Source organism: Vulpes lagopus, chromosome 10 (genome assembly GCF_018345385.1).
Source record: "Vulpes lagopus strain Blue_001 chromosome 10, ASM1834538v1, whole genome shotgun sequence".
Classification (NCBI taxonomy): Eukaryota; Metazoa; Chordata; class Mammalia; order Carnivora; family Canidae; genus Vulpes; species Vulpes lagopus.
The window spans coordinates 59,650,723-59,665,786 of record NC_054833.1 but is presented as its reverse complement, the minus strand read 5'-3'; the positions used below and the strand labels follow the sequence as shown (position 1 = coordinate 59,665,786).

The 15,064-nt window shown below is 53.1% G+C and overlaps 1 protein-coding gene across 5 annotated transcripts in view; it reads left to right on the top strand.

Moving 5' to 3' along the window:
• The window catches only part of MYH10 (myosin heavy chain 10), a 123,389-nt gene that overhangs the window by 87,393 nt on the left and 20,932 nt on the right, over positions 1-15,064 (top strand). For all 5 annotated transcript variants that reach the window (XM_041770848.1, XM_041770849.1, XM_041770850.1 and 2 more), the window contains 9 exons: positions 1,005-1,113; positions 1,201-1,332; positions 2,070-2,276; positions 5,938-6,075; positions 6,452-6,575; positions 8,140-8,311; positions 9,491-9,703; positions 12,846-12,990; positions 14,180-14,386. In XM_041770848.1, the coding sequence (XP_041626782.1) occupies positions 1,005-1,113; positions 1,201-1,332; positions 2,070-2,276; positions 5,938-6,075; positions 6,452-6,575; positions 8,140-8,311; positions 9,491-9,703; positions 12,846-12,990; positions 14,180-14,386 (1,447 nt within the window). The remainder of the gene's footprint in view (positions 1-1,004; positions 1,114-1,200; positions 1,333-2,069; positions 2,277-5,937; positions 6,076-6,451; positions 6,576-8,139; positions 8,312-9,490; positions 9,704-12,845; positions 12,991-14,179; positions 14,387-15,064) is intronic.

Genomic DNA, 15,064 nt, shown 5'->3' with positions numbered 1-15,064 from the left:
TGCTCCCAAGGCCATCCTACATGACTCCAGTGCATGCTGGTCATTGCAGTGAGCGAGTAATTATAAATGTTTCTTACCATCTTTCCCATTTCCTCCACGTGCCCCTCTTTCCCGGGAGAACCCCATAGCCAGTCTTGAAAAGAGTTTTGGAAAGATCTCAAGAGGAATAATCGCAGGTCCCAAGGAGCCCAGGTGTTTGTTCATTCACCCGGAAGACATGACTTGAGGGGCCTCGAGTACATGGCTCTCTACTCCTGGGGAGCTGCACCTGCTTGGAAAGGGGCCACATTCATGGACAGAGTGGTGCTTGATGCTGCGACAGGGAGTGAAGGAGGCCACAAGTCACACCAGCGCCCAGAAACCCCAGGGAACCAAATGTTTGAAGTAGCAGGTGGTCCACAGGAGTGTGAAGCAGAGAAGGCAAGCAGACGTGGCTGATGGAAAAGCTTGAATCTACGAACCCTGTCACCAGTATCAGAAATACAGGGTCAGGAGGTGATGGGCAGAGCCAGGAGCTGTGTCTCCTAGAAGCGCCACCGTGAGCAGAAGATAAGCGGCCTCCTAGGAGGAGGCAGCACAGGACCATGAACGAGGATGGGGCTGGGACATCAGAAAGGGAGCCCTGTTCCTGAAGGCATGTGAGAAATTGAAAAGACTCATAAGCACAATTAGCAGGTGGCTCTCAGGGCACATGGCCCGGACAGCACGGGGTGGTGAGAAAGCCCAGACTTGGTGACAACGAGTTCGAGAAGCACCCGTGTGTCCTGACTCCTTGGTCTCCAAACAGGAGGCATTCACCCAACCATCAAAATGCTGTAGAGGGAGGTCGCCCTGGGAGGAAGGGGGGCCGACGCTTCCTCTGTGCCAGGTGGAAAGAGAAAGTGCCAGCCCAAAAGGGAAGGTCGAGGGGCGCCAGCAGGGGAGGATGAGGAGGGTGGGTCTCGCTGGGTGGGCACCGTCAAAGCGTGGTTTTCTGTCCCTGCTGAGCTGCTCTCGGTCTCCAGGGCCTTCGCCAAGAAGCAGCAGCAGCTGAGCGCCCTGAAGGTCCTGCAGCGGAACTGCGCTGCATACCTGAAGCTCCGGCACTGGCAGTGGTGGCGTGTCTTCACGAAGGTGGGCCCCGGGAGGTGGCAGTGGGGGATGGACAGCGGGCCCCCAGCCAGGGCGCACGGCGACGCTCACAGTCCCGTTGTGTCGCAGGTGAAGCCGCTCCTGCAAGTGACCCGCCAGGAGGAAGAGCTTCAGGCCAAAGACGAGGAGCTGCTAAAGGTGAAGGAGAGGCAGACGAAGGTGGAGGGCGAGCTGGAGGAAATGGAGAGGAAGCACCAGCAGGTGTGTGCCCGGCCTGTGGGCCTGCCCCCATGTCTTCCCCATGTGTCGTTGGCACTGCTCCCCAAAGCACAGGCATTTGGGAAGAGAGATGACAGACACAATGCCCCCCGCATTCGGGCTTGTGTAAAGTCAGCCCGCCCCGTGTGTTCCTGCCTTGGTCCTTCATGGAGCCGTGGGCAGTCATGTTTGTGGTGGGGCGCGTGTCTGACACCTCTTTGCCCTGAGGCTCCCAGCAGTGTCTCCTGCCTGAGAGTGCATGCGAGGGACCTCAAAATGAGGATGGGACTGCACCAGGCCCCCTTGGGTCCCAGCTGGTTACGCTTCAGGGGCAAAGCAGAGCCCCAGGAAGCATCCCACAACAGTGGGATGCTTGGGGCCACAAAGGGGAACCACCAAGGTCACTGTACTCGCTTGATGCCAAACCACCACAATCATCCCCACAGACATGTTTGAATAACATTTTCCCTCTTTGTCCATTATCTTAATAGAAGAACAGTCATTAAAACAATGTGAGTATAGTGTTAAGATAGTCCGAGACCATAGAAACAACCAGAAATGCTTTCATCTAGCTGGTTTTTGCTGTAGCTACAGAATATCAAGTTTCCCCAGCGACAGTACATAGCTTGAACCCTCAGTTTCTTTGGTGGCGAGCCCTTGGCCTCTGAAATCCTGGAGACTGTGTCTGGTGTGGGCATGGGGGGCAAATGATCATGCCGGGTGCTCCGCTGTGATTGCAGCTCCTGGAAGAGAAGAACATCCTAACAGAGCAGCTCCAAGCAGAGACAGAGCTCTTCGCTGAAGCAGAAGAGATGAGAGCCAGGCTCGCCGCCAAGAAGCAGGAGCTAGAGGAGATTCTCCATGACTTGGAATCCAGGGTCGAAGAGGAAGAAGAACGAAACCAAATCCTCCAAAATGAAAAGAAGAAAATGCAAGCTCACATTCAGGTACATCTTTATTTAGGATTCTGTTGTGGGCTTTGCAGGTGGATCTGTTAGGTCAATAGAGGCTGTGGATCTGGACGGGAGCCCCAAGTCAAGGTGTTGCCCCTAACGGAGGACCGTCGTTGGAAGCGCACAGGGATAGATCCTGTTTGAGCACAGAGCTGTTGTAGTTGTGTTCTGAGGGCACACACAACGATTCGCAGTAGGAACAGCCCAGGGTCTCCCGCACTCTGGGACCGCATTTGGCCCGTGTTGTCAGTAATCATGGCACTGCTCACCCTGTTCCCCCTATAGGCACCTGTCAGGTGGCTTGGTTCCTGAGACAGGCTTGGGTCTGACCCAGGAGGTGGCCAACAGTCAGGATGAAACACTCGGCCCTTCCTGGGCTGTGTTACCGGGACACAAGCTGTCCTCACGCGAAGCGCAGCTGTACTGGGGTTGGTGGGGTCAGTGTCCAGGCACACGGCTCAGACAGCCCTTCCCTGCCCACACCCAGGACGCACCCCCATCTTCCCCTGGGCTCCCACCCCACACCTCCCCAATACCTTCTTCCTTCACGGGCCCAGCACCAAACCTCCTTCCAGGTCTTGCCTTGAGTTTTTTCTCACCCTGTAGCTTATGTTGACAAAGCACAGACAATTCAGCTGTTTCACAGAGGCACAAAAGATATCAGGTTACTTCCTTGGCAGATATCTCACATGGTAACTCATCTGGACACTTTCCATTCTTCAGCAGAAATGCTTTCCAAGTACCGCCTAATAGGTGAGCGGAGTATCACCAAACCTGGAAAAGTACATGTTAATCCAGCAATTCTAGTTCTGGGACTTTAAGCAGAAATCTGTGCAAGCCATCTAATTATCTTAACAACTGGGGGTTTATTAAGCTGGGATAGTACCATCCAGTTACGAGTAATAAGTTTATTTCCATGGCGATCCATTAACGCATTAAGGATCGTTGTACAGATCCAACCAAAAAATGCATTTCCGTAACAAATTCATACACATCATTTCATATGGGAAGACACAGAGACCCTGACTCTTCACAGTAATGAGCTCTCCTTAGTGGTGACAACAGTTTTGATTTTTTTTTTCCTCTTTAAGAGCCATGTGCTCGTCTTAGAAATAACATTTGTCTCGTGTGGCAGGAGGACACCCAAACTCCCCACCAGGGTCCTCAGCCTAGTTTCTTATACTCCAGATTTTAACACCCTCACATGAAATGCTTATATTTTTTAAGACTTATTTATTTGAGAGAGAGGGAGGAGGGGCCAAAGGAGAGAACATGGAGCCTGATGAGGGGCTCAATCTCACAACCTGAGCCAAAATCGAGTTAGATGCTTCACCACCTACACCACCCAGGTGCCCCAGAATGCTTCATTTTTTTAGTCTATTTAGAAAAACAAAGATGTCCCTATAGAGCAGCAGAGTTTGCATTTGTGTTTTGCTTTTCCAGTACTTTCTATTTCGTTCTTCTCTAGACTCTCTTCTCTAGACCCTAGATTTTTGGCATGGCTATCTGAATTTATTATTTCCTTCTGTGACACGTAAATTCATTCAGACATATTCTAAAAACAGTAAAGTGATAGTTATTATTTTCTTTTGCCTTTTACCTCTCTCTGAGGAAAGTAGAGGTATCAGAAGCCAGGACCTCCTGGGCCCTATGGTCCCTGCACGGTCCCTGGGAGATAACTCAGCCTCATTGGTCTCTCCTGTCCTTTTTCTGACCTGGGAGGCTTTGAGGGGCTTCTGACCTGTGCCCTTTGCAACCAAAACTACTGGAGCTGGTTTTGGATTTGATGTTTTTTAAGATGAATTTCCTGATGACATTATCAATAAGCGATTATTGTAGAAAAACCTAGTGACCACAGCAGCACTCCTGGTCTCCTCCCTCCCATCAGCCCCATTACTGCTTTTCTGTCTGCTTACATGGGTTTCTAAGCAGATTACGCAGATTCATTTATTAATTGAAATTATAGGGACGACTGAGTTGGTTAAGCATCTGACTCTTGATTTTAGCTAGGATCATGGGATCAAGTCCCTGTCGGGCTCCACGCTGAGCGTGGAGTCTGCTTGGGTCTCTCCTTCCCTTGTCCCCATTCATGTTCTTTCTCAAATTTTTTTTAAAGATTTTATTTATTCATGAGAGACAGAGAGAGAGAGAGAGAGGCAGAGACACAGGCAGAGGGAGAAGCAGGCTCCCTGCGGGGAGCCTGATGCACGATTCGATCCCAGGATGCGAGGGTCACACACTGAGCCAAAGGTAGACGCTCAACCACTGAGCCACCCCACGTGCCTCCCCCCTCAAATAAGTTTTAAAAAAGAAAAGAAGTGATACTGAACACATAGGTTATGTTCACTGCTCTTGTGAACTTAGGAGTGTCTGGTGCAGGGGTGCACCTCAGAAACCCCACTGTGGGAAAGTGTAGGGCAAATGACCTATTTTGTTGTGTTTTAAAAACAAGTGGCGAGGGAGGGAGGGGGAGACCCAAGGGGGCCTAGAGAAGGAAGGAGTCTTTATAGGCTTACCAGTCACCTTGTTTGGATTCCAGTACAAACGAACAAATGTATTTTTAAGCAGTCTTGATCTCTTAGAAAGACAGCTGGAGGTTTTACAGAATAAAATGTGAGGTTTGGGAGTAGCTTCAAAATAACCTTGGTGGGGGGCACCCGGGTGGCTCAGTGGTTGAGTGTCTACCTTGGGCTCAGGGCGTGATTCCAGGGTCCTGAGATTGAGTCCCGCATCGGGCTCCCTGCAGGGAACCTGCTTCTCCCTCTGCCTGTGTCTCTGCCTCTGTCTCTGTGTTCTTTCATGAATAAATAAATACAATCTTTTTTTAAAAAAAAATAATAAAATAACCTCAGGGGGACCTGGGGCGGGGGGGTGAGGCACTCAGGTGGAGAAGAAGTGACATGGGCCAGAATCAATGCTTGTCACGGCAGAGCCAGTGGCCGCGTCAGTATCAGGCTCTGTGCTGCTCTGAGCTCTTGGATGTGTGTTCGAGGCTTTTACATGGGTGTCCTTCCAGAATCAACCATGATCAGTGTCTGAAATTTCCTGAACATTGATGTGTACGTACAACCCTGCTCCGTTGCATCTGTTTATTACAGACATAAGGTAGGGTGTGAGACAGAAGAGTAGTTCACCGAATCCGCTGTAGACACTAGCATCCCACCCCGCCTGCGGGTGGGCTCATGCTGTGGAAGTCAGGCTTAAGTGGAGACCACCCACCTCACTAACCTGTGACCACAGTATGAGTTTGAATTACTGTGTTACTCATTTTGAAAAATACACCAACTTCTACCCACTTTGAACTACCAGGATATTTCGTAGCGTGTTCACTGTTCCTCCATGTTATAAATAACGCTTTGCTTTTTTTTTCTTTTACGTAAATCACATCTGCGATTATTTCCTCAAATTCCTGGTTTAAAAGGCACGCTCGTTTTCAGAGCTTACCATATGTCACTATGTTGGCTTCCAGAAGGATCTGGCTTGTACTCCAGCCTGCAGCAGATACATGTCTGCACCTCTATTTATACAAATGTCCTTGCCATTTTGAAAACCAAAAGTTGGCATTTGACTTTTAACACACGTTCCTCTGATGCTTCGCGTGCGGCAGGACTTTGTGGAGCAGGTGGGCAGCTGACTGTGTGTTCTGCCTCCCAAGGATCTAGAGGAGCAACTGGATGAGGAAGAAGGCGCTCGCCAGAAACTACAGCTGGAAAAGGTGACAGCGGAAGCAAAAATCAAGAAGATGGAGGAGGAGATCCTGCTGCTTGAGGACCAGAATTCCAAATTTATCAAAGTAAGAGAGTATTTGCATTACAAGGTTGGTCTTAGACCTGGGAAGTACATACGTTGATGCACTCACTGGAAGGGGCTTCTTCCAATGGGAAATTCTCAAGAATTCGGGTTCGTTTACTTACTTTTCTCTCCAAGGCTCTACCCGTAGAGGTTTCTAAAGATAGAAACAACGTAATTTTTTTAATCCACCAAATTAATAGCCTTATCTTTTAGATGTTTGACGTGCATGTCTCACACCTACTGAGCCCTCCTCAGTGACCTCATCTACAGAGCAAGGGGATCCAGGGGCGGGCCACAAGCACCTGCTTTCTGAGCGAGACCAGGCCCCAGGTGTGGTTTGGAAGCCTGCTCTGAAGCCGTCAATTCTTTCTCCTCAGGAAAAGAAACTCATGGAAGATCGCATTGCAGAGTGTTCCTCTCAGCTGGCTGAGGAGGAAGAAAAGGCCAAAAACTTGGCCAAAATCAGGAATAAGCAGGAAGTGATGATCTCGGATTTAGAAGGTTAGTGTTTGGTGTCAGAGAAATGGAGGGCTGGGACGTGTGAGCGTTTAGATTTTACTTACATCAGAACAGGCTGTAAAAAATGTGCATGTGGGTCAATCCATTTGGAGTCAATTACTAAAATAGGTCTGTTTTGAGTTATTATTTCCTGCCCAGTCTCCAAGCATTTATGATGGGATAGTACTAATTTAACTTAGTTTTTTTAAAGATCTTACTGAGAGAGAGAGCACAAGCAGGGGGAGAGGCAGAGGGAGAGGGAGAAGCAGACTCCCCGCTGAGCAGGGAGCCCGATGTGGGGCTCCATCCCAGGACCCCGGGATCAGGACCTGAGATGAAGGCAAATGCTTCACTGACTGGGCCACCCAGGCGCCCCTAATTTTATTTTTTTAAGTGAGATCCCCTGGTGAAATACGTAGCCTCCCCTGGGATGGACCCAGCAGGGCTCTAAATTAAGTTTGAGTAGTGGATGCCGCTGGACTTTGTGTGTGTCGACTCTAAGCTGCATGAGGGGCCCCTACTGCCACAAAAACTGGCAGGGACTGGAGCCACTGCTGAGGGCAGCCGCACCGTATGGTGACAGCCGGAATAGCCTCGGGGAATCCTAGAACGTTTGCAAACTAGATCCTAGTTTTCTGAAAACGAAAGAGGGGTAGGACTGGGGAGGACCCTGGAAGCCTCTGCTGTGACACAAGCAACCAGGGCTGGCATGTACATTGGAGGAGCAAGGGCACAGCCCTCGATCCCCCGGGTCGTGCGATGCTCGTGCAGTTGTGACCGCACTTTCTCAACGCGCTGCTTTCCTGGTGTGGCGGAAGTGTGGCTGTCTAAAAACCACCTCAGGGCTTTGCTGTCCTGTTGTTGAGCACAGACAAGGGAGGATGCCAGCATGAGAGGTGTTCACAAACCAGTTTTGCCAATCCGCAGCTCCTCTGCTGGGGAAGAACACAAGGCAGATGTGCCTCTTCCTTCTCACACATGTGACCAGCCTGTGATGCTCGGTCTCCTCTCTGAGTATGGGTTGTGCCAGAGAATGTCAAGGCGTATGGGGCTCAGTGTCACGAGGACCCCTTCCTGCAGAGTGTGGAGGGAGGGCGTGAAGACATAGGACCCTCTGCCCACACTGTCCCCTCCCTCCTGCTTTGGAGCTGTGGTTCTTGTTCCAGGCAGGGATCCCCAGGGAAGGGGCACAGAGTAACGGGCAGTTGCACACACCACCCTCGCCTCCAATGAGCCTTTTGCTTGTTGTGGGCCTGGTGATGGGTGCAACATGAGAGGGCCTGGGTTATTCAACTCCAGGCGTGTGGGCTCACTTCCCACAAAGGGACCTCCTTAGAGTCCCTCCACCCCCGATTTCTTCCCAAAAATTCCATCCTCTCACCAACATCTCTCTCCATCAGTTTGATCTCAGTGGGTTTCAGATGACTGAGCCATTGGCACAGTGGTGACAAGGCGGTGACCTGCTCCTGAATCAAGTGGCTGATTTTCAACCTCAATTTATATTTGAATTTGTTCATCCGGCGCACCGTTCGTGGGTTGAGCTTCTTGGCTCTTTCTTGCCTTACAGAACGCTTGAAGAAGGAAGAGAAGACGCGTCAGGAGCTGGAGAAGGCCAAGCGAAAACTGGACGGTGAGACCACCGACCTGCAGGACCAGATCGCGGAGCTCCAGGCGCAGATCGACGAGCTCAAGGTCCAGCTGGCCAAGAAGGAGGAGGAGCTGCAGGGCGCGCTGGCCAGGTCTGCCCCTGGCTCGCCGGCCTCTGCCCTGAGCCGGCACCGCGGGGTTTGCTCTCTGCAGAGCCTCGTGTCTGGGGCTGGATGGGAACCTGGGGAGGCGGACATGGAGTCTCCCTGTTGTGGGTGTGACGGCGGAGCCTGGGACTTGTGTCCAGGCAGCAGGAAGCTCTCGTAAACCGCCCTGGGTGTCCAGGCTCAGAATCAGCAGTCATGTCACAGGGTCCCTGGAACTTCAATCCCAGAAGTTATTTTACCATATCAAACAGGTTTTTTTAAAAAAGGTGTTATTTGTTTATCTGATAGATAGTGAGAGAGCACGAGCAGGGGGAGGGAGGGGCAGGGGGAGAGGGAGAAGCTGACTCCCCACTGAGCAGGACGTCCTTTGTTAGCCTGATTCCAGGACCCCGGGATCATGACCTGGGCTGAAGGCAGACGTTAACCAACTGAGCCACCCAGGCGCCCCTCACAGCGTGTTCTAGAAGTTGAGAGGAAATCCCGTTTTAGAATGGAAATCGCATATAATAAATATATTTATAATCATCTGGCTATGTGGTCAGAGAACTTGGAGTTTAATTTATAATTTATTACAACTGAGTACATCTCATAACAAATTTTTTCCCTGCTCTCCATCACAGTGGGACCTACTTTGTCCAGACCTTCTGCTTTCTCTCTCAGCGGTGAGAGCTAGAGTCTAGGACTACAGCGTCACCCCGGGGCCCCCTTCCCTCACCCCACATGTCCCAGCCCTGCCAGTCCAGAAGATCTGCCACCACTGAGTGGGGAGGAGGCTGCAGGAAGGAGGAAGGGACGGAGGAGGGGGGGGAGGTGGTGAGTCTCCACCTCCGGCTATGTCCTGAGAACGCAGGGGGATGCACCGTAGGCTGGACAGTTTGAAGGGATGGACTGTGTTCTCGTTCTAACATTTCACTGGAGAGGAAATGTTTTTCTCTTCTGACCATTAACAAGAGCTTGTCCTTCCTTTCAGTGGAGGACTGTAGCCCCTTGGAGAAGGGCCTGGGCTCTGCTGCTCCCGGGTCCGGGCCTTTGGGTCGGTGTCCCACGGGCCGGGGATTGGTAACTGGGTCTCCTCGTGGAGAGGTCCTCACTCGGGTGGGTTGGCCCGGACACTGTCCACCTGGGCGCAGACTGACTGCTCCCCCTGCCTGGATGTTTCAACAGGGGTGATGATGAGACGCTCCATAAGAATAATGCCCTCAAGGTGGTGCGAGAGCTGCAAGCCCAAATCGCCGAGCTTCAGGAGGACTTTGAATCAGAGAAGGCTTCACGGAACAAGGCGGAGAAGCAGAAGAGGGACCTGAGTGAGGAGCTGGAGGCCCTGAAAACAGAGCTGGAGGACACCCTGGACACCACCGCGGCTCAGCAGGAACTTCGGTGAGTGGCGGGAGGTGGTGTGTCACCTGGTGTCCGGCAGATGTGCCCCCCACCCCTCAGACCTTCCTTGAGGGGTGGGGTGTTTTCTTGCTGTCTTCATTCTGAGTATTTCTCTTCCTCCTAGAGAGGGAACAAAATAGCCGTGGTCAGAAACAAACTGGTGTCCGTGCGGGGGTGAGGTGTGCAGGGTGAGAGGGTAGGGTGCAATCAGGAAAGCCCTGCTCAGGGAGAGACCCACAGGAAAGACACGGGGCTGGCACACGAGGAGCTGGTGCAGACCTGCACACAGACCAGGCGTGAGACCTCGAGAGAGGATCAGAGGGGCGGGAGGCTCAGACACAGAATCAGGAGATGCAGGCGCGCCTGGGCACCTGCTGCGGCACCAGCTGGTGTGAACTGGTTGGGCGGGCAGCTGAGAATGGAGGTACGGGCTCACGCTCACGAAGATGGGCACCATGCAGAGTGCGCACGGGGCAGAGGTGTGTCCTGTGTAACAGGTGAGCCGATGGCCAGGCACAGGTGCACACCCAGGGGATTCATGCGCCCTGGCCTGAGCACATCAGCCCCCAGGAGGTCACAGGGGCCGGAGCCGTCAGCTGGGGAACAGGCCGGGCAGAGGGGACCAGCGTGGCTCCTGCCCGCACACGGGTCTCGGGCTCCCGTGAGCTGCTGACTTGGAACCTCCTACCTCTCAGCCTCTTCCTGGCCGTTGGCTCCTGCCTCAGGTCTCAAGCGGCCAGGGGCATGAGGCCCCCCAGGCGCCTCAGCTCGTGGCTGTGGCTGGCTGGTGCCCGTGCACACACACCTGCCATGCACACACACCTGCTGGGGATCCTCCTGTGTGTCCTCGCACTGAGGTGGTAGCTAAGGAAAGGCCTGGAATAAAACAGGAAGGGGAATCCCTTAGCAAGACAGGTGGGGGCAGAAATAAGAAATGGCCTGGAGCCACCAGGAGGGAAGTGTGTTGTGGTGAAATCAGGGGGCCCTTCCCTGGACAAGGCTGTGCTCTTCCGGGGGTGTAACCGGACAGAGTGACCTCACTGGGTGTGCAGAGAAGGCCGCTGGGGGTGAGGCGGAGGTCAGACTGCGGGTGTTGGGGGAGTGATCAGAGGTGGGGAGCCCAACGGCGGGTCAGGGACTTGGCCCATGAACACATGCACCTGCAGCAGCCTCACGGAGTCTGCTCCCCCAAGACAGCTGGGGCCTGTGTGCACCTGGCAGGCCTGAGGCTTCCAACCCCCCTGCAGCAGAGCAGCTCCGTGAGATGTCTGCTTTTCAAGATCTGGAAACCACTGAGTAGACCTTGAAATATCCATTCTCAGCTGGTCTCTTGGCCACAGTAGAAAAACCCTGGTTTTAATAAATGCTGTTCCATGAAGACTCCCGACTGCCTGAGGCTCTGGCGGGTTAGCGCTGACTCTGGCTAAGGACACCCCTGCCTCCCCACTGGTCCTCCCGGCACGGTGAACCCCAGGGCTCATGTGAAAGTGACATCCCCAGCACCCCCGACACCCTTCAGCAGACTCAGCCCATAACTCTCCATAGGACTTGCCATGAGAGCCTCACAGCGGTTGGGTTCCTGAGCGTGGAGATGGGAAGGGAAGGGCTCCCAGGACTCGTGGTTTCGAGTCAGAGTTAAGAGCAAAACTCTTCACCCGAGAGACGGCTGCTGTTGCCGTCTAATCCTGGATGGTGCTGGTCATTCGTTGGGGTGAGCTCAGGTAACCAGACGGAGCGTGTCCGTCTGTCTGGGCTGGTGCTTGCATCTGGGGTCCACCCCCTCTGCCGATCTCTTCCTCTCGAGACCACCTCAGGGACGGGGCCCGACCAGCACGTCTCCTGCCTCCAGGAGCTGGTGGTGATCACTGCTGTCTAGCGCCTGTGAGCCAGAGCCAGCTGCCGCTGGGCCCCTCAGCACAGCGACCTCAGCCCCCAGGCCCCCCAACCCGCTGGAAAGGGAAGAGAGCGTGGCCACAGGCCCACACCCCAGTCACTGCCCCAGTTGCAGGTCTGGAGCCGTAGAGCAAGTTTGCCAGCTGGTTGTTTGTGATGGTCGTCAGGTCACAGCTGCTTCATCTCCTACAGCCCCGAGCAGGCGGGTCAGGGTGGGGGGCGGCCTGGCTGGTTTGGGCCTTAACTAAGCTGGTGTGCTCAGACAGGTCTGAGAAGTCTCTCCCAGTTAGCGAGACCACTGTGATCTTGCAGGTTCCCCCACGTATGTTACAGCAAATTATAAATTAAAAAGCCACATAAAGTCATTTAACACTAACATGATCCTCAGTCCCCATGCTGAGATGAGAGGAAACATGAGTTCGTCTCAGGACATTAGAGTCCAGGGTCTTGCACCTGCCAGGCTGTCCCTCCAAACTCTGGAGACCTTCTAAGCCAGGAGTATGGCCTCTCCTCCTAGCCCTCAGCCCTCCCTCCTTCCGGTAGAGTTTTGGGAGGGGGTTGATGAACCACAGGCACTCCCCAGGATGGCAAGAGTCCCCGCCTTTGTTGGAATGTGGTGTCCCCGTTCCCCCCCCCCCCCCCCCCGCCTCGTGGGGCCTTCACACCCCTTAGCTTTTGAAGCCTCTTCAGGATCCATCTTTTCCGGTTTCATTGAGAGGTAGCTGGGGCCGTGGCGGGCAGTTTGGCCTCTCTCATGAAGCAGTACCCGGCCTGCCAGCAGCCAGACTGCCCAGAACATTCTGAAGGCCCACAGGGATGTCACACTGTGTCTGATCTGAGTCAGCCGGGGAATGGGAGCTGTGCTCGTTCTGGAAGGATTCCCGATATCGCAGAAACAACGTACGGCCTTCTGAAATGTAACATATCAAACAACTATCAAAGGAATTAATGTGATACATTTTCCTGACAACAGTAACACCCCAGATTTCCTGAGGGCTGTTAGGGACCAGGCCTGCCACGTGCTTCCCACATGCAATGCTCACAGTGGCCTCCGAAGGCTGGTGCCCCTGTGACCCCCGTGTCATGGATGGAGGAACCAATGTCAAGGGTTGTCAAGTGGATGGAATCCACGTCTGTTGACTCTGGGGAAAACTGCTATCATGTTCAAAACAAAACACCACCTTAAAAATGTACTTTTGTTTCATTCAGTTAATTCTGAGTTGCTTTCTCTACAAATATGTTTGTCTAGCACGAAGCGTGAACAAGAAGTGGCAGAGCTGAAGAAGGCTCTGGAGGAGGAAACGAGGAGCCACGAGGCTCAAATCCAGGACATGAGACAGCGACACGCCACGGCCCTGGAGGAGCTGTCGGAGCAGCTGGAACAGGCAAAGAGGGTGAGTAGGGGAGGCCGCCGCGCCTCCGCATCCCGTGGGAAATCCACCAGCAGGTGCCCATCCGTCCGCTCAGTGCAATGAATTCTAAGGCTGATGGGGCCCCAGCTCTCGGGGGGCTGCCACCCAAACGCACACGGCCTACTGCGAAGAGCCATAGGCCCTTGGCTGTGCATGTGTTTTCTAGTCACGGGGTGGTCCTGCCACCGTCTGAAACGCCATGTCCCTCCCCGGGTGTCCCTCCAGCAGTGTCACCCCCAGTGACTGAGCTCTGAACCCTTCAGCAGCCTGAAGCCCCTGGCTCATGCTGCCAGCCAGTTCCCAGGTCCTGTTGGCCTTTCATGTGCCCCTTACCGTCCCCTCCCCATACTGACAACAAAGCATCTCGTCCACCCTCTGACTCCTGGGCAGATAGCTGTCTTGCTCATTATCCCCTGTCGTCCTATTCAAGCACTCTCCTCTCACCCTGCCTCCCCCTGCCTGCCCCGCCTGCGCACACGCCGCCTTTGGTTTCTGCACTCACGGCAGCAACAATGGCTGGACATCTGCATCCGTCACCGCGCTAAGTACTCGACATGCATTGGCTCCCTTAACTTTTATCCCAACCTGGTGGGGGAGACCCAGCAGGGTTCAGAAACTGACGAAGGGTCACACAACCACTAAGTGACAGCAGAGGGAAGCCAGGAGGTCTGGCCCCAGAGCCCCCACCAATCCCCTGGCCTTGGAGGCCCACCCCCTGGTCCCCGCAGCCAGCTGGCCTGATGTGATCACCCCCGCACTGGCATGTGTGCACTCGTGGAACACACCCGTGGTGGTCTCACTCCATCATCAAGACTCTCGGCTCCTCGTTAAAAACAATTCTGTGAACTAACGGGATGTGTTTTACACCAAGGCCTAACATGAATGAAAGATTACACTTTGGGTGGGATGCACCTTGAGTGTCACCCCCACACTGCGCTGACCAGAATCAAGTCCGCAGTGCGGTGAGCCCCTAGATATCCAGATCTCGTCCCCTAGGTAGCACATGCCGACGTGTTCCTGCCCTAGAAACTTCATGCTCGGGGAAGAGCTCAGGTTTTCAGTCAGACATTGACAGCAGACCGCGTATCAGGCTCGATCCCATGGATACAAAAAACAGCACCTTGTATGGAGTGTTCTAAAAATAGCACATTTCTTTCCCTTTCCCCCCTAGTTCAAAGCGAATCTGGAGAAGAACAAGCAGGGCTTGGAGACTGACAACAAGGAGCTGGCGTGTGAGGTGAAGGTGCTCCAGCAGGTCAAGGCTGAGTCTGAGCACAAGAGGAAGAAGCTCGACGCCCAGGTGCAGGAGCTGCACGCCAAGGTCTCAGAAGGGGACAGGCTCAGGGTGGAGCTGGCCGAGAAGGCAAACAAGTTACAGGTAAGCCTGGGAACCCCAGGCCTGGGCTCTGGGCAGGCCCTTTGGGAGCACGTGCTTCTCCTGAACACCTGGCAGGTGCCACCACAAGCCCTCAGCATGAATTAACCTTAAATGTAATAAATCAATCCCACACTGGAGGGGAGGGTATAGTTCTTGACTGGTTGTAGGCACAATTACAGCTTTTCTGTTAATCTGGTCAATAAGAGAACAGGAACAGTGAGCAAAAAAAATTGTACCTAGTGTTGGGGAAGATTTGTGAAAATTGGATTGTTTATACACTGCTGGTTTCAGGGTAAATTACTACTACCCTTTCCTAGAGGACAGTTCAGCGATTTTTTTGTTGCAAATCTTAAAAATATGAATACCCTGGGGCGCCTGCCTGGCTCAGTCAGTGGAGCATGCGACTCTTGATCTCAGCACTGTGATTTCAAGCCCCATGTTGGGCAGGCAATGATCTAAAAATATGTGTGTGTGTGTGTGTGTGTGTGTGTGTGTGTGTGTGTGTGTATCTGAGGACCATACAATCCCATAAACCCATGTCTAGAATTTATCCCAGGGAAATAAGGATGTACATACAGATCCAACTTCTAAGAACATTCACTAAAGAAATATATGAAAAAAAAAGAAAAAAATATATGTAAAAGAACATAGAATTAACTGTAATGTCCTAGCATGTAC